The sequence below is a fragment of the Numenius arquata genome, chromosome 17 (genome assembly GCF_964106895.1).
Source record: "Numenius arquata chromosome 17, bNumArq3.hap1.1, whole genome shotgun sequence".
NCBI lineage: Eukaryota > Metazoa > Chordata > Aves > Charadriiformes > Scolopacidae > Numenius > Numenius arquata.
This window is the reverse complement of record NC_133592.1, coordinates 3,313,240-3,337,031: the sequence shown is the minus strand read 5'-3', so window position 1 is coordinate 3,337,031 and position 23,792 is coordinate 3,313,240. Positions and strand designations below refer to the sequence as shown.

At 47.0% G+C, this 23,792-nt stretch overlaps 1 protein-coding gene across 1 annotated transcript in view; it reads left to right on the top strand.

Moving 5' to 3' along the window:
- The window catches only part of RNF213 (ring finger protein 213), a 55,005-nt gene that overhangs the window by 6,242 nt on the left and 24,971 nt on the right, over window positions 1-23,792 (top strand). Inside the window, 25 exon segments of the mRNA XM_074160262.1 lie at window positions 326-994; window positions 2,493-2,659; window positions 3,708-3,851; window positions 4,028-4,221; window positions 4,439-4,716; window positions 5,670-5,941; window positions 6,830-7,015; window positions 7,538-7,736; window positions 8,409-8,464; window positions 8,676-8,829; window positions 9,371-9,526; window positions 10,147-10,245; window positions 11,031-11,153; window positions 11,549-11,729; window positions 12,326-12,499; window positions 12,763-12,915; window positions 13,210-13,805; window positions 14,099-14,264; window positions 14,895-15,112; window positions 15,658-15,798; window positions 16,006-16,167; window positions 16,549-17,695; window positions 18,450-18,643; window positions 18,982-19,155; window positions 19,836-23,426. Of these exon segments, the coding sequence (XP_074016363.1) occupies window positions 326-994; window positions 2,493-2,659; window positions 3,708-3,851; window positions 4,028-4,221; window positions 4,439-4,716; window positions 5,670-5,941; window positions 6,830-7,015; window positions 7,538-7,736; window positions 8,409-8,464; window positions 8,676-8,829; window positions 9,371-9,526; window positions 10,147-10,245; window positions 11,031-11,153; window positions 11,549-11,729; window positions 12,326-12,499; window positions 12,763-12,915; window positions 13,210-13,805; window positions 14,099-14,264; window positions 14,895-15,112; window positions 15,658-15,798; window positions 16,006-16,167; window positions 16,549-17,695; window positions 18,450-18,643; window positions 18,982-19,155; window positions 19,836-23,426 (9,594 nt within the window).

The following is a 23,792-nucleotide window of genomic DNA, read 5'->3' as shown; positions in this document are numbered from 1 at the left end:
GAAACGGTACAGGAGGCAGCTTAGTAACTGATCTGATGTTGTTAGTGAGCATCTTGCTCCATGTTCCCTGCTGAGAAGGTTTTGAATGTTAAAAATAGAGAATTCTTGAGAGTTACTTGCTTTTCACCTACTCTAGAAGATGGTGGCTGGTCTTGTCCCTTCTCTTCCTGATTATTCCACGTTAACCCAGTGTAATGTGAAGATATTGGTACGAGCTGCGATGGAGGAAGTGACAAAGAATTTCTCGTCAACAATGAATAAACAGACATTGTCTTGTTCCTTCTTTTTTTTTTTTTTTTTTTTTTTTTTTTTTTTTTTAATATAGAAAAAGAAGAAGAAGAAAGGAAAGAAGGGTTCTTTCAGCTCCAAGGAGCCAGACTCTCTGCCTCCTCTAAGCACAGCACCAGTTCAAACCACAGAATTGCCTGATATGAGTGTTACTGCACAAGAAATCCAAACCCCAGGCAGTGAAGTAGCCAAAGCGGGAGCTGAGGCACTTGCTGGTGAGAGCGGAGGAGCACATGAAAGCAAGACAGCATTGGATGACTTGGGAAAGGAAGAAGCTGGCAGCCTGGAAGCGGTTGCAGAAGGCGGTGACAGCAGCGTAGAGGTGATGACCCCCCTAAAGCAGAGCAGCACGGGTAACGTGCCTGCCCCATCTCCAAGCTCTGCAGCCCCGAAGGAGAAGGTGAGGGGTGGAAGTACCAGGAGTGAGGTGGAAGGGGGCAGTCGTGCCCCTGACGCCGGCCAGTTTCCAGGAACCAGAGTGGATTCCTGGTCCTCAGGCAGCATTCAGAAGCTGCCCTCAACGGGGCAGAGAGCGGGCCTTTCCTCCGGGTTGTCTCCTGGTACGGGAGAGCCTAAAAGTAAGGCTGCTACTCCTGGGGCTGAACATCCCAGGCAAGACGTAAAGGCTCCGCCGGTGGCCAAAAACTCTCAGGCTGGGAAGGAGAAACAGGAGAGCAGGCAGAAAGCGAGCGGTTTGACGGCCAAGGTAAGTGTGTGAGTCCCCAACACAGCTGAATGCTCACCAGAGTGTTCAAAGTTTCCTTCTTTATGACTTGTTTGTGCTGTTGATAAAGCTGAGGACCATGAGGCTGGAGATAAGGGGTGACAGCGGGGAGCACTAGAAGTGTCCCTTTTCTTGAGGTTTGCTCTCCCGTGTGTCAGTTCTAGCAGAGCCTCTCGCCAAGGGCTTGCTCACTTGTCCCCAGGAGCTGAGAGCTTGTCTCTCTTCCAGTTGTGCTCCAGTGAGCTCTGTTGGATTTCCTCTAAGGAGGAGACCTTCACACTATGTAGGTGTCGGTGCTCTACTCAGGGATGGGCCTGTAAAGCTCTGAATTGCTGTTGGATATATTTTGTTTCCTTACTGCCCCATCCTCTGGGGGCGTGTGGCTTATGGACGTGGCTTCTTGCCCGATGTTAAAGGAGAAGCCGCTGCCCGAGCATTCACACCCCAATCCAAGGAGTGACACTCCCCACCTGAGTCTGTCACTGCTCGGGGTCCCTTCACAGGGGTGACTCCGGGGAGGTGATGGGTGCCCCTTCCCCACTCTTCACACACACACTTACTCTGGGGTGCTCTTCCTCCTTCTTCAGGCTCAACCCTGGGTTTCCCTCAGCAGTTTCAGGTATCGAATATTATAAAACGAAATAATTTAATTGAAAGGTACAGCGACAGGGTCAGCCAGCTGGGTGTCTCTAGAGAGGGACATCGAACAAAGAAATCTCTGGGCAATCGTACCTTTGTGATCTCTACACCTGCCACTCACACGCTCCTCATGCTGTTCACCCCACTTTTAGTCCAATGGTGGTTTTTGGTCTGGGGTCTTCTAACACCTTCTTGGATTCTCCCTCTGTGCCCGGACCGGCCGTTGACTGCTCTCATCCTGTTGATTCGTAATCTCTGCCGAGGGCTGTCACCTCCTTATCTCCTGGTTTATGCTTCTTGTGCACCTGTGCTCGCTGGCAGAATGTGGGGAACTGAAAAGTCGCAGACTTAGAGAAAACACTACCAAAACATGAGGGCGTTATCGACATTTCCCCTCCTACTAAAAGACTAAGCACAGAACTGTATCAGCTGCTGGGAACGTTGCTGAGAAAATTAACTCTATTGTGGCCTAAAGGCTTCAGTAAAGCTGGAACTTGTGCCGAGTAAAGCTGGGCAAACAGCATAAAAGCACCATACTATACCCTTAAGCAATTTATTCTAATTAAAACTTAGTTATTTGAGCTAAACAACTAATATCTCTCAGCACCAATGAGTTTGGGTTGAATTTCTCCTGCAATCCATGCGTTATTTTCCTTAACCAGCACCTTCCCTCCACGAGGGATTAGTATTTCCAGAAGTACAAAGCTGACTGGTGTGCGGTGATTTCTGGGTGTCCCACCCATCTGAAGAGGGTTTTGGGTGTTTTTGCAGATGTTCCTTCCAGGGTCTCCTGGTTAATTTGGTATTGTTTGTCTTCCTGTCGCAGGGTGAAGACCCAAAGGAGAAAAAGAAGACCCCAAGTGAGAAAGTGCACAAAGTAACTGAGAAGACAAGTCAGACCAAAGGACCCGAGATATCTAGAAATGGTGATGCTTCAGCTGTAACAGAGAGTCACAAGGACAAAAAGCAACCAGAGAAGCAGAAACCTGCGGAGAAGATTAAAGGAAGGTGAGAACACCCCTGCTGCTCCCCAGCCTTCACCTACAGGATCTGGCCTAAGGAGGATAAAGGGCTCCAGGCTGAGGCGGGGGGAGGAATCGCTAAGATTAACCCTGCACATGTCGTGGGAATAGAATTGCCTTAAAAGGGAGGTAAACTACTGCTCGTGCAAAAGAGAGCTGATGTGTCATTGGGAGCTGCTGCAGAGGTCGTGTGCCGGGTAATGCGGCACATGTGGTACTTGAGCCTTTCTGAGTATCTGATGGATAAAAAAATGAGATTGCCCTCATTTCTCATTGTTAGGAGTAACATGTGCGTTACACATGTAACTCTTTAGGTTAATAATTAGGTTAATAGGTCTCTTCTCCCTATCAGCCACAGCTGATAGGACAAGAGGAAATGGCCTCAAGTGGTGCCAGGGGAGGTTCAGATCCTCTTAATATCCAAATATCAGAGGATATTAGGAAAAATTTTTTACACTGAAAGGGTTCTTAAGCCTTGGAATGGGCTGCCCAGGGAAGTGGTTGAGGCACCATCCCTGGAGGGATTTAAAAAACGGCTTGACATAGTGCTTAGAGACATGGTTTAGTGATGGTTTTTATCAGAGTCAGGTTGATGGTTGGACTCAATGATCTTAAAGGTCCCTTCTAACCTAGACAGTTCTATGACTCTATGATTCTAATAGTGTGAAGAGCTGTTTTGATTAGTGTAACTTGTTTTGCTTAATGTGTGTGAGCTGGAAGAGGGATAAAGAGTGGCTGTTTCAGGTGACTGCTGGGTGAGGTGTTTCTGTTGCCTTTCTGATGGTCATGGTCGGAGCATTTCACGCTGCCTTTAGGAACCCGTTTTTCCTTTTTGCACTAGGCTTTACATGAGGCCTGTTATGTAGCATCAGTTTGTGTGAACTGACAGAGCTTATGGGTCTCGCATCCCCTAAGGGTGTGGCTTGGATCTTATTTGTGGTTTATAATGTTTTGTGCAATTTTTAAAACACAGTAAAAATTACAATTACTTCTATTTTCTTTCTAATTCTTTCTTGTAGTTCTGTGAGCCAAAGTGATGGTATTACGGTATATTTCCACGCGATATTGTCCAAAGACTTCAAGCTAAACCCTGAGATCCATAAAGTGTTCATCAGGGGGCAAGGCATTTCTCCCTACGCAGACTGGAAGGACAACATCTGCGAGCTGAACTGCACTAAGTACGTACCCGAGGGGCACACAGGGGCACGGGGGTGCGGGCGCTGGAGAACGGGGTACTTCATTTAAACTTCCATCATGAAAGAATAATCGTCATTCCTATTAAAACCGGAGAAGGATGGAGAAGGAAGTGTACAGATCAGCTGACACATCCTTTGCTGTGTTTTGTGTTTCCTAGGTATCTAGAAGGACACGGATACCTCATTGAAGGCACTGTAACTCTCGCAAAAGAAAACATGAATAAATGCATTCCTTACAAATATTGGGTTTGCTGTGGTGAAGAGGAATATGAATTTATTTACAAGGTTTCAATATCAAATAATTATGTGAATCGCTGCTTATTCATAAGAGGCAACTTGCTCAGCAATGGAGGTGAGCTCTTCTGACTGGATCTGCATATTGGGGTGATTCCTGTTTTTTTGGTGGGGTGATCTCTCTATGGACTAGCGTTGTTAGACAGCACTATCTGAAGTTGGAAACTTAAGGGGTATTTCTGTGGGCAGCTTAAGGAGTTGGAGGCAAGCGCAAACCTGTGTTTGTTTCTCACGTGATTGTTTTCCTGTGTTCTCATCTGCGTTGCTGATTCCAGAATGGCATCAGTACGATGATATTGTGTGTAAGTCGTCCCTCATGAAAAACATCCGGAAGATGATTTCGTTCGATACGAACAAAGACGTGGTGAAAGGGAAGACAATAGCTGCGAATATCATGTTAGAAAATATCTTCAGCATTCTTGGAACCTGGAGTCTCAACAACTTGAGAAGCTTCCTTTGCCAGCTGGAACAGTTTTACGTGGTTACCAAAGACCCCAAGGTGCACGACGGCAGGGAGATGCGATGGACAGAGTTAAACTTTGGCACGCAGCAGGTAAGCTGTTTTCTTCTAACAGATACTGGAAAACAGGCATTCAGCTACTAAACACAGGACTTCAATTTTGCTGTTGACCTTTTTGAGTTAATTTTGCTTTTCCAGTCAAAAAGTTCAGGTGCCACAGAACCAGTGGGGCTTCTTTTGGGGTGACTGCCACCGGCTGCCTTGGGAACTCGGGTCACACCTTTGTGATTCAGTGCTGTCCTGAACATCCCATAGCGGTCAGCAGCAGAGCTGTGGTGTGGCGACTTCTTACTTCAGTGGGTTTTGTGTCTGGATATTAATTTCCTAAGCGTGGCCCTTGCTGCCAGTCACTCTGTCACCGACTCCTCCGCACTCGACTTGGACCCTGAGCCTGCCTTATTTTTTGAGCCGAGCTCCTCCTGGTCCAACTCCAAGCAGCGTTGCAGAAAGGGCATCTGGAGTCCTGAATCCCTTACCTGCCAGAATTATGAAAGGTGGCAGAAATGTCATGTTTTCTTTTTTCGGGGGGGGCTTGGGACCGGTGTCAGGGCTGCTTGTGTCTTAACTCTCTGCAGCCTCCCTCCTCCTGGTGACACGGGAGAGGCCACAAGATGGCAATACCCGCCCAGCTCAGCAGAGCCCACCAGGGGTTCCTGTCACCGCTGGGTTTCAGAAGGGTGATTTTGGTATCACCAAGCACCACAGGGTTATGGTCCCCTTGGATATGGTTTCAGAGTAGCTTTTGGGGGCCTTGGGTAAGGACAGAAATCTCTCTCCCACCCAAGCCTGAGTCTTGCTAAGCCGGAGTCTGCTTGTAGCGTGCGATGGTGACATACAGCAGTGTTGGGTGTACAACTGTGTCGTGGGGTGTACAGGGCTATAGAGTGTCCTCGCTGTAACCAGCAGAAGAAAACGGCTTCAGAAAAAAAAATTTTGTTGGGGAGCTAGTGCTGTAGTTGGTTTATTTCTTCCTGTCTTTACCCTAGGTGAATGAATTGCTGCTGAATTACATGCAGAAAATAGCTCTTCCTTTCCTTGCACCAGAAGGTGCAAAAGCACTACAGGAGGACACAGTAATAAAAAGTAAACTAGCTCTGGGACTCACCATTCTCACAGTAGTTGAACGGCTCAGGCTGACGGTGGCATCTAAAAACATGCTGGCTGACCTGTGTAGCCTCTTGTGCTTGGATAAGGAGTCACAACAGACCATACTGGATGAGCATCATCGAATCACAAAGGTTTTTGAAGCAGTTACTAGGTATGTATGTTACCGGAGCACTTACAAGGTAATTAACTGGGCTGGTTTTGCTGCAGGTGTAGCACCTGGTGATAAAACAATAAGGGAGTGGGATCTCTAGTGTCAGACAATCTGACAAAAATCAGATTTGCAGGTATCTTTGGAGGTCTGTGTTCCAACCTTCTGCTCACAGCAGAGCCTAAGCCCAGGCAAGGTTGCAGCCGAGTTCTGAAAACCAGGGATGGAGATTGCACGACCTCTCTGGGGCCCTCTGGCACTCACGTACCTCTTTCTTGATGTGAAAAATGTTTTCCTTTTGTCCAAACGGGATTTCCCCTATTACACCTTGTCACTGTTGCGAGATTAGTAGATTGAGTTAAAACTATTCAATGCCATATTTGGATTCTTCTTGTCTCCTCTGATGTGCATCGTTGCAGGTTTTTTGTTGATTTTTTCCTCTGAGTGCCTGCTTATTAGACTGTTATCTACCTGCTTATGCGGCACTCGCATTTTTAGTTCACTTGCCTGGATACAGCTGTTAAATTTCCTGTTGGAGGCCGAGAATTGTCCCTGGAATGCCTGGCTCTGTGCATCTGTGGCACCCCAGCCCTGGCTGACTGGGGGGGCTCAGCGGAAGCTGTAGATAAAGTATTGGCGCTTGTTCCTAGTGCTGTATTAGTAGGGTCTGTGCAGAGAGATTCAAGTAACGTTACAGCTGTGAGTCTTAAACTTTTACCATATATATACTCTTCAATGAAGACAAGATTGAGCTAAAATAATTACTGGACGTTAATTGAAGGTATATGGCGAAATTGAGATGTAGCCTTCTCCCCCCTCCTGGATATTCTTGAATCCTGTAACAAGCTATTGTTTTACTCTGTGTGTGTTTCTTTTTGGTATTTTTCTTAGTTTGAAGGTTCATCTGACAAACTTGTGCCAGCGATGCATTGATGACCAAGTAGACCAGTGGGTGTGGATTCTCCCTCTTCTGCATTTCCTCACTGCTCCCTTCCAGCGTGAGCACTTGCCGATGGAGGAAGATACCTGGGCAGGGCTGGAAGGGCTTCCGTTTGCTGAAAGAAGGAGGGAGCGAAGGTGAGTCTTCCAGAATTGCTAGTTTTATCCACGGCCTTGACATTGTCATCAGTGGTGATCACCTTACGTTACCTTCTTTTTTTTGTTTTCACCCTTGTTTTTAAAAACCAAGAAAGGTAGCATGTCGATGGTGGGTATTTGGGACCCATGAACACAGGCCATAGCGGTTGCTCAGAGACTCTGCTACACACCATAGTATAGCAAAGCTATGCAGTATATTACCTTTCAGGCACAAACAGCTCTGCAAGCTGTGGAGCAGCTCATGCAGGTCGTGGTGCCTGGTGTGAGTTAAAGCAGCTCCTGATACACCTCGTGCAGAATCTGAGCAAGACCTGGAGTTTATTTTCCTTGAGTGCTTCCGCTCAGTAGTTTGACTGAGCTTCTGCGATCACTGAGTTTTGGGGTCTTTTGCTCTTCAGCTGTAAATGAACAAAGCACAGGAGTGAGAATAAAAGTCCTCCATGGGCTGAACAAGCTCTTAGCCTTTTGTACCTTGAAGATTTTGTTTTGTCTTCCCTCCAGGGGGACCCTACTGCAACTAATGAAAGAAAAGAAATACTTGATGGAATTTGATAAGACTCTGGTCAAGTCCTGGATGTGTGTGCTGCCCCTGGGGAGCCTGGCTGAATTTGTCCGAGACTTCTCCAGTGATTTGTTAGTCACTCTTCAAGGAGTTTCTTACAGATTAGAGAACATTGACCTTTCATGGGAAACTTCTGAGGTTTGTCTTCTGGCAGATTTACCCAGTGAGGGGAAAAAGGCTGAAACTGGGCTGTGGTGTGTCTTTTAGCAGAACCGACTGGCACCTTAGGGGAGGTGGTTGGCAGCGGGTCAGAGCACAAAGAGCTTAAAATTTAGCCAAAAGCAAAAATAGTTTCTCTGAAGCAGGAGACACTCCTAAGAAAAGATGAGAGGGTGTATCTGTAGCAAAAAATGTTGTTGATGTTGATGAGAGAAGGATCTGCTTATCTGGATTTCCTCTTGGTCACTGATGGCAAACATTTTAATCCTGAGATCCTCAAATGCTGCCTGAAACTACTTTTTGCACAGCTCTTGGGGGTTTGTTTGGGCAAGATGCTGCTGGTTTGAGAGATTTTCTCGCCTGTTGTGAAAACACTTGAATTTTTATGTGAGGACAGCAGGAACTGCACATTGCAACCAAGAATAATAAATTTGAAACCCCTGGATTGTAAGAAGTGCTATTATTTGTTTCTAAAACTAATAGCCATCTATATGTTGACTCTGACATCCAGTAAATAATTCTTGCAATTTTATAGTGTATTTACAAGAGCACTGGAGAAGGCATGAAAGAATACTGCATTCCCTCAAATAACAAGAAACCAGTCTGTAAAATTCCTTCCACAGTTTAATATTTCTGTCTTTTTATTCTTAGGATGTAGAGCATCTTCTAAAGATACTGCTGTGTACCCTGGATGAGAAACAAGCCAGGTAACTGAAGTGTGCTTTTGTGTTTTGTGAGAGCATCATCCTTTTTATTTACACCGTGTCTGTGGGGTGGGGTTATGGCTGTAGCTTGAATGTGTGCGTTGAATTTGGTGGGGCTTTTCTTTTTACTTTTTTTTTTTTGCCCTTTTTTTTTTTTTTTTTTCCCCCTTCTGAGCAGAGAAAAAAATTCTTCCTCTTTATTTCTGTCCTTCAGAGCTCTGGAAGCTGATTCTTGGCAATCCTGCTTGGCCTGTTGCCTGAAGATACACAAGAGGGTCTGCAAGTACGTGAAGCTGGGGAAGTGGTACAGGATTCCTGCCGCTTCTGCCATGATGATTTCAAAGGTGGCCAAACTTCAGCCCCCAGCAGTGAGTACCAAGGAACCGTTCACGGGTTGATATGAGCAAGATATCTAGAATTATTATAAAAATGGTACCACAGACTGGTTTTAGATCATATCCACTCTTGGTTTGGAAAAATTAATAGTCTGAATTAACCAAGTTTGTGTTACTCTCAAAAAGCTGTGAAATCATTTAATGATTTTAATTCTTCTTATTGAAAATAAGGTCGAATGCCTAGGTTGGCTGTCATGGGTTTTGGTTTATGTCTGCTTTTTTGTGGTGGTGGGTTTTTTTTTGTTTGTTTTTTGTTCCCGCCCCCCCCCCTCCCCTAAACATACATTGTCTTTATTTCCTGGAATAACCATTTTAAAACACAAACTATCTGTAAGTGTTGCATTTTCCCACCCTCCCTCTGTCCTTTATTCAAGTAGTGGTGGGTCTCTGTCACTGGGTGTTTGTGCTTTGGATACATCTAGACCTTCCCTTTCAGAAATACTCATTTCAATCAGTTGTATGTTGCTCTCCTGCTGAACTATCCTCATTTTTTTTCCTCCTCCCGTGTGTGCAGCAGGCTCCACGAGACGTTGTGCTGGAGGCTCCGGTGGCAGAAGTGTTCAATGAAGCTCTGAGAGATGCTCGAAGCTGGTTCAGAAGTGCTTTAAACAAAAATTTATTGAAAGAACACCTGGAGCATGTGATGTTCACTTTTTATTGGGAACTTCAGGTTTGTCATCTTCTAATAATATCTATAAAAAGGGGTTTTACCGTAGCTTAACCATATAGTCTTTAGTTTAACTGCTCTTTGCTGGTTACCGTAGCTGCTGCAGCTGGGTAAGGAGTGAGACGGGGACAGGCAGTACAGGCTCTGAGCTGAGAAGCTGCGTTGTTTTAAACACTATTGGGCTGAAAAGCAAAGGGGTATAACTGGTGCTGCCCAGCTCACCTGATTTCTCCTCCTTCTGGGCTGTTCCAAGACGTGTTGCTGGGATGAGGAGCTGCCCCTTGTTGGTGTTCAGCTGGAGCTGTTGTCTCGCTCACCCGCACATTGTCCTGGCTGCCCTTCAGGTCTTCCAGCCCTCCCGGAGCCAGTTTCCAGCATCAAGGTGGAAGTGGTTCATGCAAATGTCTCCTCTAGCAACTGGGACATTTTGACACTGTCTGGGCTTAAAAGCTGGCTTTTGCAGCTCTGGGAGTGCTGCTCTCTGGATGGAAACCTCTGAAAGGACCACAGGCTGGCTGAGGAGTGCGGGGCCTCTCCTAGGCATAGTTCTTTTAATTTACTTATTTGAACATTAAATCTTACTTATTATTAACGTTTTGGGTTTGTTTGCTTCTCACCCACAGGCCTGGGATGAATTTTTGAAGATCAGCTTTCCAGACGAGCAGTTCACTAAGACGTGGAAGAAGACTTTGCTTGCGGATTTGGAGAGGAGGATTCAGGAGGTACGGGGGACATCAGGCAGGCACTGCCAAGGCCAGAGCAGAGAGACGGTCTGCTGTCGCTTAGAGAGTGGCTTCTAGGGCCTGAATAGACACATGAAAACACTGTGACTTTGGTCATAAAAATTGCCATTGCTGTTATAAACCATGTTCTGGAGGCTCTAAAATTAGAGATGAAACTGTACGGTGCTGTGTTCTTGGTGTCAGAGCTCACCTGGTTGCGGTGCTGCTCTGCTGCTAGCTGGGACCGATATCCCGATGCTTTAAAGGAAATTGCACACTTCGAGCAATTCTTCTATAGTCTGAAGAAAGAGTGGGTGTAAAGTAAGCACACAAGGACTTACAGAAGCAAAGTTGGTGCTTGTCTCTTTTCATTGTGCAGAAATTGTGTTGTCCAGGCTCCCAAATGCATACCCAAACGTGAAGGTCCCTTCTAAACTGAACCTGTGTAGCTCTTGATCTCCTTTCTCCACCAGTTGCAAAGTTCTTTAAGCCATTGATTTTCATGGTATAATCAGGAAACAAATATTTTCTGGTGGAAGCTTGGCTTGGAGAGATGCGTATTAAGTAATTGCACATTTTAGATGGAAAGATTTTCCATGCGTTCATTTGTGTTTCATCTCCCCTCCAGGCCCTGATAAATGGGCTGATGCTTGGCTCCACTAGGAAACTTAGATTTTTTCTACTTAGTTCCTTTTCTTGTCTTAATAGCAGCACTCCTTTGTGCTTTGAGAGGAAACACTTTGGAAACTTTTAACTTGATGAGAAATCTGCCTTTTGCCCTATAGGAGCCTCCAGTCAACCAAATCTTAGTCTACTGCTGTCAGCACTGGAAATTTGAAGGAGTTGACTCTTCCATTGGCTGGTGTTTCTGTAACTGTGCCACAGAGGCTGTAGCCGCGGCTTGCCAGGTATCGTATTTTCCCTCAAGGTAGGAAAAGGTAACGTCAAATTTCTTGTTGCATGGTATAGGGCTGTGCGTTGTGGTAGAAGAAGAATTGCACACTGCTCTCATTGCTTGAGTTGCTGTGGATTCTTTAAGTTTGTTAAACCACCACCAACAAAAAAACACTGACAAGAAATCGGGAAATGAGGATCCACTAATAAAGGGTCCATGAAAATACTTGTAATGCTTTTGCCATTGTGGCTTCTGGTGCCAGTCGTGTCATACAGCTTTTTTGGGCTGTGCCTCAGCCGCACCTCCGAGGTGTCACTTCCTGACATCGGTGCCCGATCCTGAGACAGAGAGGGACATGGTATAATCCCGAACACCGATGCATTCCTCCCCTCTGTGTGCCTCGTGCAGACGCAGAGCAATCTCCTTGAGAGGATATCATCCTACAACATGGGCCGGTTCAGCCAGCTTGTGTCAATGATCGTTGTGAAGTCGTGGCCGATGAGGAATGGGCAGCCTGAGGATGACTTTGATAAGATTTTACACCATGTGCTTACGTGGCCTGACATCAAACATATCTTCAGCTTTAGTGGTATGTCTGGTAGTTACATTTATAAGAGTCTATGAAAAGCTGTTCTCTGCCTTGCCACTCCCACTTTGCAGAGCAGCAAACAAATGTGTAGAAATTGTCCTGCTCTTGTTTTATTTCCTGTCTCAAAGCTCAAGGTATTCAGCCTGGTTTTGCAGAAGAAAGGTTAAAGGGGAGTGAGTGAGTGTTCTGCTTGTGTTAATCCACTGCAGCTGGTCCAGAGTTTGTACTGGACTAACAAACCTGTAGATCAAGTGGATTTGTAGAACATAACTTATTCCTCTGAGAAGTTCTACTAAGGTGTTGCTACACAAAAATGCAAGAGTATTGGTCATGTGAATGGATGAGAATGGCTCGTGTTTCCTCCCCAGGCTTTGGGTACGGGCTCTCCATGGGAATGTTTCAGAATTGCTTTCCTGACACCCTGGCTTTTTTGTGCAGGGGTTGGAGAGTGGTGTGATGAGTTCACAGACTTTTGGGTAGGGATTGGAATGGGAAATGGAAGGACTCTGTATCATGACATTGAATAGTTACTGATTCTGCCTGGTTTTTTGGAAGCAGGGCTGATCTAGGTTTTACATGCTTTGTTTCTGGAACAGGAACAAACACAGAGCTCCTAGAAAAACTTACAGATGAAGCAAAGAATGTAATGGCCACAGCAGACTCTGTGCTTACGAGTGTCACCAGTGACATCTGGAAAGGGTGCATCCTTGTGAAACACCTGGAGGAGATTTTCCAGCATAAGACACAGTTCCTCTGTATCTGGGAGATAAGTAAGCACTATTCAGAGGTGGCATGGCTGTAGTGACCGATGGCCGACTATGTTAACCTGCTTTGGTAATTAGTAATGCTAATTGGGTGCTTCAGCAGTTAACAGCGCTGCTCTTGTCCTTGTCCTTTATATGGAGCTCCCAACTCCAGGTTGTGGTGTCTGCATTTCACTGTGGTAGCTGGGAGTCTGCAAATCCAACCCTGAGTTATGGGCACAGGGGGTGGGAAGTGTCCACTTTGTGACTACAGATGAGTTTTCTTTCAGAGCACCAGTTCAGCAGAGAAAAAGAACTGCTCCAGAGAGAACTGAAGGAATTGCTGCAGAAGAGGCAAGAAGAAGTAACACTTCTCAGAAAAGAGAAGAAAGCCATAGGAACCTTTCTGAGCATGTGTAGGAAGGTGCAGGCGTCTGTGAAAGGTAGTGGTTTGGGGGGGGAGCGATTTGAAAGTGGCAACTCCAGAAAATAAAGATTTTCTTTAAAAATGACTAGGCTTTGTAAAGAGCTCTTTATTTTAAACCACAGCGAGGATGAGGAGGGGTGGGGGAAGTAAACCTAGAGTGTTTCAGGGATCAAATGAGTGCTTACACACCAAATGGTATTTGTAGGGGGTCCACGTGCCCAGTGGCATTTTGCACCTGGGGGGTTAGATGCAGTGAACTGGAGACAGGCCGGACATCTGCTCTCTCTGACCTGTCTCTCTCTTTTTACAGTGGATGTAGGTGAAGTGGAATTTCAACACTTGGATGATCTTCGCTTAAAAAGACTAAATAGAGTTGTGAATGTGGGAGAGAGACCCCTACAGACCTACTACAGCTTGAGCCCAGAGCTGAAAGAATTTGCCCAGAAAATGCACTCTTTTAAGGATAGCCTGATCTTCCAGCAGTTCTGGGAGGAAGCAGCGCAGAAGGCAGGAGAGGAGTATGAAAATTCAGAAGAAGAGGAGGAGGAGGTCAACACTACTTTTGTATTGGACCTTGATGATGTTTACAGCAGTCTCATCTCCCCTTGTTTTGAGAGCTATGAAAGGTTGCATGATGATCTCAGATCTGGAAGTCTCACACTTGCTGCAGTTGATACAATTTTCCGAGAATTCACAAATCATCCTGAAGATATCAAAACTGAACTAAATACCATATGTGGGCTTGCACCTGGAGAAGGCAGAGACTGGGTGGATCAGCGATGTCAGCAGATCCAGCAATACCATGAAATGCATTTAACTTTTGAAGCTGCCAAGATTATTGCCAATGTCAAAGAGATTTTAAACCTCTCTGGTGACTTTGGTGTCCTGGAGAACTTGTTGGACATAGTAAGTATCCCCTTCTTCAGCTCTGTACTGTCAGGAAAACTTGGGGAAATCTGAACCTTCCCACAAGTCTGTCCCAGTCTTTGAAGAGCCATTCCCTGTCCCAAAATGCTTGTTTGAGTTAAAATTTCAATGTTCAAACAAAGTGCTTTTGTGTAGTCTTTCTTAAAAGAGAAAAGATGGTATCCCTCTGTTTGTGGTGTGGCTTTGCAGAGGGGCTTTCCTTTCCTTGCTGGAGAATAGGTTGAATTTCCCATTTCCAGACTGAACGTTTGTTTTCACTGCTTGCTTTGTAGACAGAAAAGCTTGAATCATACAAGACACAGAAGCTGGACTCCATCAGCCCCGAGCTTGTGCACGCCAAGAAACTGCTGCAGGGGATCACTCCCAGCCGCCGGGGGTGCCTGAGGGAGCTGGCCCAGCAGAAGGAGTTTGTCTGCTGGGTCAGAGAAGCGCTGAAAGGTGCGTGCTGCTCACCCAGGAGTCAGGCAGATGGTGCCAGAAGGGATGGCAGTGTGTCTAGGGGCAGAAGGAATGCCATATCTCTGACCCATCCGCTTTAGGCCTTCACAGCCTCTGATATTGATAGTCACGAGCCCCTTTTATGGGTTTGGGTATGGAATGTGCTACGTAGTCCCTTTAAACACGCTCACGCCACTGCAGTCTCGTGCAGCAGACAGTGGCTGCCCTGCCCCATAGCTGGGCTCAGCCCAGAGGGTTGTAATAGCTGCTACTGCTCAGTTTAGACCCATTATTTAAGAGAACAGAGGCCATAAGTGTAATGGGATTAGTTGTGTGTCTGCCGGCTCAGTGTCTTATACACACAGACACACACCCTTTGTACTGCTCCTGTCCTGGCTGGGAATCTACTGTTCCTGGCAATGCAGGGAAAAGCTGGGGCTGAGGATGTCATCAATGCAGATGAATCTCCCGGCAAAGCTGCTGGCAGGATGGGTGGAGGGAGGTTACACAGAGGATGCTCTGCAAAGGCATTCTTTCTGCATTTTCTGTAAAAGGTGGTGATGTTGGAATTGCAAAGGAATTGCATTAAAGCTGCCTCATTTGTTCATTCTTGTGTTTATCTCATTTCAGATATAAATGAGCTGAAGGTCTTTGTAGACTTGGCCTCCATCTCTGCTGGGGAGAATGACATGGATGTGGACCGTGTGGCATGTTTCCACGACACTGTGCACGGCTACTCTTCCCTGCTCTATGAGCTTCGGCAAGAGTCAGGGTTTGAGGACTTCATGCGCTGCTTGACAAAGCTGTGGCGAGCCCTGGACAGTGACGAGAATCTTCCCAAGAAACTGGTGAGTTCTGCTGGGCAGGTCCTCTCACATCCTCTTGCGTTTCTGCCTTGATCGACTGCAGGGGACAAATGGCACTTGTGTGGGGACATCACAGCAGTTCTTGTTGTTGGAAGAAAAATACCTTATGTTTCTGTGGCACAAAAATTCAGTGCAGGACCCATAACTGATCCAGCACCGATCTCTCCAGAGCACTGCTGGGGCTTTCAAGTGTGACATGGAGTAGCTTTGCTCTTGCAGGAGTTGATGCAAAAAGAGGGAAGGCAGATGGCTGGGAACTCTGTGTTATTCCTTTGCAGCAGGACATGTTTCTATAGCAAGAGGCATTGAAGCACTGTGGGTTCTGTTTGTTCAGCCTCCCGTGGTGCTGGTAAAGAGCAGCTGTGCAGAAAGATGAGGCTGTGGCCAGTAGTTGTTCCTTTCTGCTTTCCCCCATCTTGAAACTCTTACGCCAGCCCAAGCTGTTTGTCCTGAGCGCAGAGGTGAATCCTGGAAAGCAGTGCCAGGTCAGAGCGATCAGGGCAGTGCCATGTCTTCTCTTCCTACAGCGCGCTTCAGCTCAACACTTAGAGTGGTTGAAAACAGTGAAAGAGAGCCATGGGTCTGTGGAGCTGTCGTCACTGTCGCTGGCAGCTGCCATCAACAACAGAGGAATCTATGTCCTCAGAGCACCGGCTGATGGCCAGAAGGTGAGGCTGCCTGGTTGTCCCTCCCCTCCTGCAGCCAGCACTGCTGGTGTGGCAGTGACTGTCAGAAATGTGCTGTGGCCTGTCTCCCGCTCTGCACACTTCCTTTTGGGGGCTGCTGCCTCCCAAGTGCTCCCCTTGCCGGGCATAAAGCACTACCTCAGGAGCAGAACCTCTGCACACCAGCACTAATGACTTATTCTCTGGCAGGTTTCTTTGGACACTGTCCTGCGCTTCATCCTCCCGGGGAGCTCAGGGGATAACAAGGCATCATGGAAATACTCTCTGGCAGAGCTCCGTGAGCTGCAGAACAAACTGATGCTCATGTCGGCAAAGGGAGAGCAAGGCTTGGAGGTGGAAAAATTCTCTGAGGTCAGATTTCAAACCCAATGGGTTACTGGTGTCGGGGCTGAGGTTGGATTTTTGCTTGGAATGTCAGCTTTTAAGACTGTGGTTTAGAGCTGGGTTGCTGGGGATGGCTAGTAGCAGCAGACTTCTTTGCTTCCCTGTTAAGGTGGAATTAAGCTGGAGGCTGGGGAGTGGACTGGTACCCTCATCCTCTGCTGGCACTGGTCTTGCTCCTGCCCAGGAGGGTTGCTGTGCTTTCGTAGCAAGCTGGGGATTCTTTCCTGGCTTCCTGGGAATCCTGCTGTTAAAAAAACTTTGAAAGTTTTTCCTGTGGTTTCATGACTAGGACTTGTCTTGGTAAATCAACTTAGGTTTTTTTTTAATTTCTCCTCTATCCTCACACAGATCTTTTCCAATGTCCAAAGACTTGCGCAGGCCTTTATAGACCTTTATTTAGCTGGAAACATGCTCTTCCGCTCCTGGCTTGCCCATGTGTATTGTTCACCCCAAAGAGATTCGTGCGTTCTTATAGACTTCTCTTTGGGACTGATCCCAGAGCTAGAAGGGCAAGGAGACATGGCAGCTGTGCTCCCGGGCCTCTGCAAGACAATGGAGAGTTTCCTGGAGAGGTGGAAAAGCTTCATGTATGAAAAACGACTCCAGCATTTCTACCTGAACTACTACACTGCTGAGCAGCTGGTCTATTTGTGCACACAACTGGGGCAGAGGACGCCCAGTCAGGAAGCCCTGATGATGCTTTCATTCCTAAAACACAACTGCACCGAGCAGGATGTCCTTAGAGCCTCCAGCAGCAAGGTGCCTCCCAGCTCAAGGAAGGCTATTTCTGACTTCCAAGTGATGCTGGATGGGGAGAAGGATCTGACCGCCCGGCTGAAGTGCATCTGGGAGTGCTACATGAACAACATGGGCTCCTTCCTTCCCAACTGCCTGGACATCGATACACTTGGTGGGTGGCTGAAGAATCTGGCCAGCGGGGAGAGAGATCGTGTCACACGGGACTTTCCCCAGGATCTTCTGTTTGTTGATCGGCCCAACCTCATCACCTGCCCTCGCTCCGAGGTGCTCACCTCTGCTCTGGCTATTTACATGAACAGCCCCGACCAGCCCCTTCCCACTTTTGACGAGGTTCTCCTGTGCACTCCTCAGACCACTGCCGAGCAAGTGGGGCTCTTCCTCAGGAGGTGCCTCATTCCCGGCTGTGCAGGAGAGAGAATCTACACCATGCTGTTCGCAGACGAGCTGAGCTACGACGTCAGCCGCAGAGCCGAGGAGCTCTTCCAGCGCCTGCAGCGCTACAACAGCTGCAGCACCTATCGCCTCATCATTCTCTGCAACTGCGAGAGAGAGCACAGCTACATCCCCTCTGTCTTCAGCCAGTACAAGGTGCACATGATCCCCCAGAGGCCGTTAGCCGAGATCCAGCGATACCTTCAGCATCACTACAGGGTCGCTGCACCTTCAAGCTCGGCTGCTTCTGTGTTCAAGGACAATATGTGTGTTGGGATTGTGGCCTCCAAAAGAGCTGGCGTGGGTAAGATGTCACCATGCAAAGCCGGGGGTCTACTGAGTGTTAAAAACTGGAGTGGGGTTCATCTTGCTGGGTTTTCTGCCCATGTCATAAGTATCTAGTGAAAAGGAATGATTCAGACTATAGTAAGTGGAGTGAGGTGGAAGCTGTGAGGACAGCTCATCCTGTCCCAAGATACCATCTCTACAGATGGTGCATCTTCCTAATCTGACACCTGCCTCTTTCCTACTGACTTATATCATTAACATAAACTAGAGAGCTAATTTTGGATAGGATGAATCTGCCCTCCTGAGGTTAAAATATCCCTGCAGGAAAATATTTGTGAGATGAGACAAGGGCTGTAAAGCCTGCCTGGTTTTCTTGCGTAGGAAATACTTGTTGGCTGTCTCTTAATGTGAAAAGCTGGAGGGTGTTGAGTAAAACTGCTTGGCAGGCTGGAAAGCAAACAGAAAAAGGTGATTCTTCAAACAGTGCTTAGTTAAGCTGTGGAACCCAAAGCTTTACACAGGCTTAAAAAGTGATTAGATATAGCCACGAGAGAAACATCCATCACGTGCTCTTAAGCACAAAGATGCTGTCTCTGACGTGGGAGCTCCTGAGCTGCAAATCTCTGAAAAAATACTGGGAAAGAGTCACTGTGTGTCTGCTGCGTTCTTACCCTGTTCCTCAGCTGACTTCCTTCTTCCTATTATGACCTTAATATGATTTATTTGATATTGATGGCTTTAATTCTTGTGATGTTTTTTTATGATAACAGGGAAATCTCTGTATGTGAAGAGGCTCCATGAGAGACTGCAAGAGCAGCAGCCTGACTGTACAAAACTTCTGAAAACCATCAGACTAATTGAACCAGAAGTGGATGAAGATAAAGTACTAAATTCTCTGCTGCCTTTTCTGAAGAGAAAACACCAGACAAAGCCCATGATATTCCACTTTGATATCACCTCTTCAGTAAGTACATCCCTCCCACAGCTGCCTTGTCCTAGAAGTTCTGTGTGGATCCTTGCAGAAGTTGTTTCTTTAAAGCTTTTGTTTCTTAGTAAGCCATTTCATCGGGATGTGTTTTCTAGTTATTGAACTCTGGAACAGGTTGCCCAGAGAAGCTGTAGAGTCTCCAACCTTGGGGATATTCCAAATCTGACAGGACGTGGTCTTAGGCATCCTGTTGTGGCTGAGCCTGCTTTGAGCAGGGGTCTCCAGAGATCCTTTCCACCCTCAACTTTTCTATGATCTGGCAAAGTTATGTTGAGTAAATAAAGAGGAAATGCATTTGTCTCTCATTGTGACAGGTACAAAGTGGAATTCCAGAGTTTCTGTTCAAGCTGTTGGTTTTGCAGTATCTGACAGATAATAATGGAAATATGTGGCTACGACAGAAGTGCCATTTGTATATCATCGAAATCCTTGAGGTATCACTGGTGCCAAACAAAGCACCAAGACACGTATGTACACAGCAACACTTGGTTTCCTTCAATTTCTCAGTCATTTTGCATGTATGTTTGTGTATAGCTGCATGTGAGTTGTAGAGACTAACTGTAACCGTAGCAGAGGAATTCCCTGTTCCCCTCGGGTTCTGCTGTGCCTCTCCATTACAAAGTGCTGTCCCTCGTGTGGTACAAAGTGATGTTAAAACCATACAGTAAATTATACCTGGTGTGGTTTTCTTGGGTTGGTAATTTCTGAAGGCCTATTAGTCCAAACCTCACTGGCCCCATTGTAACATTTACAGGAGACATAAAAATGCAGAATCTAATCTTCCTCATATTACTTTGCATATTTGAAAGCACTAGAATATTTATCTGCAGCTGTAAGAACAGAGTGTAGAAGTGACAGGGATAAATAACAATTTCTTGGGTTTAGTTTGCTTTTTCTTTGAGGTAGCACTGAGAAGGGGCTAGAGGTAACAACGGGCTGATGTTACAGGGAGGAGACTGCAGGAGGAAACAGGATGACTACTTGTTGTGATGCACTTTATGCGGAAGAAGTGATGCACTGGGGAAGAAGTGTCCTGGCTGTACAGGGTAGCTGCTGTTAGTTAGGTCTGAGTTTAGGCAAGAACACTGTTAGGAACAGATTAAACAAGCTGGGAAGGTTAGAGCCACGGCTTTGTGATGACATATTTTCTTTTCTTCCGCTCCAGAAGTCAGCGAGCCAGAAGTATAATTTCCTTGATGTTTTCCCTAAAGTAACGTGCAAGTCTCCCAAGGAAGTACTAGAAATGGAGACACTTGGGAACCAGTCTGGGGACATTTCAGATCCGGGGATGGACAAGAAGGTATTTCACGATGAGACTTTCCAGAGACCTTTCCAGTACCTGAAAAGATATGACCAGGGGCACAATCTGGACAAGTTCTATTACGAAGAGGGCTCTGTGGAAGGGAGCCCGGCAGAATGCCTGCAGCAGTTCCTCCTGCACTGTGGGATCACAGACCCCTCCTGGTCAGAGCTCCGAAACTTCACGTGGTTTCTCAACATTCAGTTGAGAGACTGTGAAGATTCTGACTTTTGCAACCCTGACTTTGTCCAGGACACTTTGCTAGGATTCAAAAACTTTGTTGTTGGCTTCATGATTTTAATGGCAAGGGATTTTGCAACACCCTCCCTAAACATTTCTGATCAGAGTTCAGGAAGGCAGTCATCCAATCTGGAGAACGTTGCCGAAGAGGATCTTCTTCCTTTCCGCATTCGGAAAAAGTGGGAGTCTGAGCCTCATCCATATTTGTTTTTCAATGGAGATCGTGTGTCCATGACATTCATTGGGTTCCACTTTAAGCCTAGTGGCAGGGGTGGTGTTGATGCCATTAATCCTTTGAATGACAACATTATCAAGAGAAATGTCATGACTTCACAGTTGTACCAGGGGTTGTTAAACCAAAGAGTTCCCTTCAACGTTCCATTTGATCAGTTGCCTCGTCATGAGAAGCTGGAGAAGCTTTGCATGGTTTTGGGAATCCCTTGGGTAATGGACCCTGATGAGACGTACGAGCTCACAACAGACAATGTGCTGAAAATCTTGGCTATCGAGATGCGATTCAGGTGCAACATCCCGGTGGTCATCATGGGAGAAACAGGCTGTGGGAAAACGAGACTCATAAATTTTCTGTGCAAGTTACGCAGAGGCTTTGTAGAGGTAGAGAACATGAAGCTTGTAAAAGTTCATGGAGGCACAACTGCAGAGATGATTTATGCCAGGATCAAAGAAGCAGAAGCCCTTGCTAAAATCAATAAGGAGCAGCACGGGTTGGACACAGTCCTCTTTTTTGATGAAGCCAACACCACAGAGGCCATAAGCAGCATCAAGGAAGTTCTATGTGACCACACAGTACAGGGTAAGCCTTTGGTCTCCTGCTCTGGCCTGCGGATCATAGCAGCCTGCAACCCTTACCGAAAGCACACACCAAAGATGATTCAGCGCCTGGAACTGGCTGGACTGGGCTACCGTGTCAAAGCAGATGAGACGAAGGAGAAGCTTGGATCTATTCCGCTGAGACAGCTCGTGTATCGGGTCCATGCGCTTCCACCCAGCATGATCCCGTTAGTGTGGGATTTTGGGCAGCTGAACAACTTAACCGAAAAAATGTACATACAGCAGATCGTACAAAGAGTTACGGAGCATGTCCCGATGACACGGCCAGAGGCAGAGGTAATTACAGAAGTGCTTTTTGCTTCCCAGCAATACATGAGGCAGAGGGACGATGAGTGCAGCTTCGTCAGCCTGCGGGACGTGGAACGCTGCATGGAAGTGTTCAAGTGGTTCCACAAGCGCAGCAAACTCCTGCTGAGAGAACTGGAGAAGTACCTTGCTGAGAAAAAAGCTCCAAAGAGCACCGTTGAGAGAAACACCGTTATCTGGTCCTTGGTGCTGGCAGTTGGGGTCTGCTATCACGCGTCCTTGGAAAAGAAGGAGCCATATAGGAGTGCTATCAGCCAGGTCCTTCCAAAACCTTATGATACCCAGAAAAAGATTTTGGAAGAAATCTCCCTGATGCAGGACTTATTTCTGAATGGTGTGCGCCTCCGAGACACCATAGCAAGAAACTTGGCCTTGAAGGAAAATGTCTTTATGATGGTTATCTGCATTGAGTTGAAAATCCCTCTTTTTCTTGTCGGGAAGCCCGGGAGCTCCAAATCCCTTGCGAAAACCATTGTGGCCGATGCTATGCAGGGCCAAGCAGCTCATTCGGATTTGTTCAAGGACCTGAAGCAGATCCATCTCGTGTCTTTTCAGTGCAGCCCCCTCTCCACTCCCGAAGGAATCATAGGCACCTTCAAGCACTGTGCTCGGTTCCAGGAAGGGAAGAACTTAGAGGAGTACGTCTCGGTGGTGGTTTTGGATGAGATCGGGCTGGCAGAAGACTCTCCCAAAATGCCCTTGAAGACTTTGCATCCCCTTTTGGAAGACGGCTGCATAGATGATGTCCCTCTCCCTCACAAAAAGGTTGGCTTCGTTGGCATTTCCAACTGGGCTTTGGACCCTGCTAAAATGAATCGAGGCATCTTTGTCTCACGGGGTGACCCCAGCAAAGAAGAGCTCATAGAAAGCGCCAAGGGGATTTGTTCCTCGGCACGAGGGGCTTTGCAGAAGGTTGAACCGTATTTTTGTCACTTTGCAAATGCATATGAAAATATTTGCAAGGCCCAAGACAGGGAGTTCTTTGGTCTACGTGACTACTACAGCCTCATAAAGATGTTTTTTGCCTTAGCTAAGAGCTCCAAAAGTGAGCCCACACCTCAAGACGTAGCTGAAGTTGTTCTTCGTAACTTTGGTGGCAAAGATGATGTCAATGCCTTGGAAATATTCACCTCACAGTTACCCGAAAAAGGAGAAGTACATGCTGGTGATGTCAGTAGAATTGAGCTGGTACGACAGAACATTTACAGCAGCAGTCAGGACAGTGACTGCAGGTACCTGCTTGTGTTGACTGAGAATTACGCAGCGCTGCAGATCCTCCAGCAAGCTTTCTTTACCGCCCGGCAACAGCCAGAAATTATCTTTGGCTCCAGTTTCCCTAAGGACCAAGAGTATACCCAGATATGCAGGAACATCAACCGCGTGAAGGTCTGTATGGAAACTGGCCAAATGGTTGTGCTCCTCAACTTGCAAAACCTTTATGAAAGCCTCTACGATGCCCTCAATCAGTACTACGTGTACCTCGCCGGCCAGAAGTACGTTGATTTGGGCCTGGGCACCCACCGGGTGAAGTGCCGGGTGCACCCCAAGTTCCGATTGATAGTCATCGAGGAGAAAGATGTGGTATATAAGCACTTTCCCATCCCGCTGATCAACCGGCTGGAAAAGCACTACCTGGATATCAGCACTGTCCTGGACAAGGGGCAAAGAGAAACTGTGAAAGAGCTGAAGAAGTGGGTGGATGATTTCACTGCAGCCGATACAGAAGAACACTTCATAAACAAGCAGAAATACAGCCCTTGTGATGTGTTTGTGGGCTACCACTCCAACACTTGCGCCTCGGTGGTCCTGCAGATGACGGAAAGGCTGAAACCGGTGTGTCCTCCCGGTGAACTCCTGTCCCGCGTGAAGAAGGGCGCTCAGCTGGCACTGCTGAACTGTGCCACCCCGGACTCCGTCATCCGCCTCTGCCACTCGGGGGGACTGTTTATGGCAGAGTCTCTGGCCAATATATACTTCAAGCAGCAGCAGCACACGTCTTTCGCAGACTTCCTCCGAGCCCACCTCCGGGCGGGCTCTGGGCGCCAAACGGTCTTCACGGAGGTGAGTGTCCTGCAGCGTCCCCTCAAAACCCCCGCCCCCCTTGCACTGAGGTTTGTGGTTTCCGTTGCTGGAGCTGCGTTGTGGCTACGCCTGTGTAAATTCAGTATCAGCCTTGCCTTTTAGTGCCCAGGTGTGCAGAGGTGGGTGTTTGGGATGTGTTATTGCATCCTGAGGAATCGCACACCTCCGCTGTGCGTGGAGCAGCACTGGATGCTCCCTGGCAAGCGAGGATTTTAAGTGCTTTTGGGCAGCTGATGCATTTCTCTACTTTGAAAGTAGTTCTGTCTCTGTGAACACAGCCAAGAGAAAACGTTGTCAGGAGCCTTTGAACTCTGATTTCTTTCTTTCTGCCTCGTCTTAAAGATG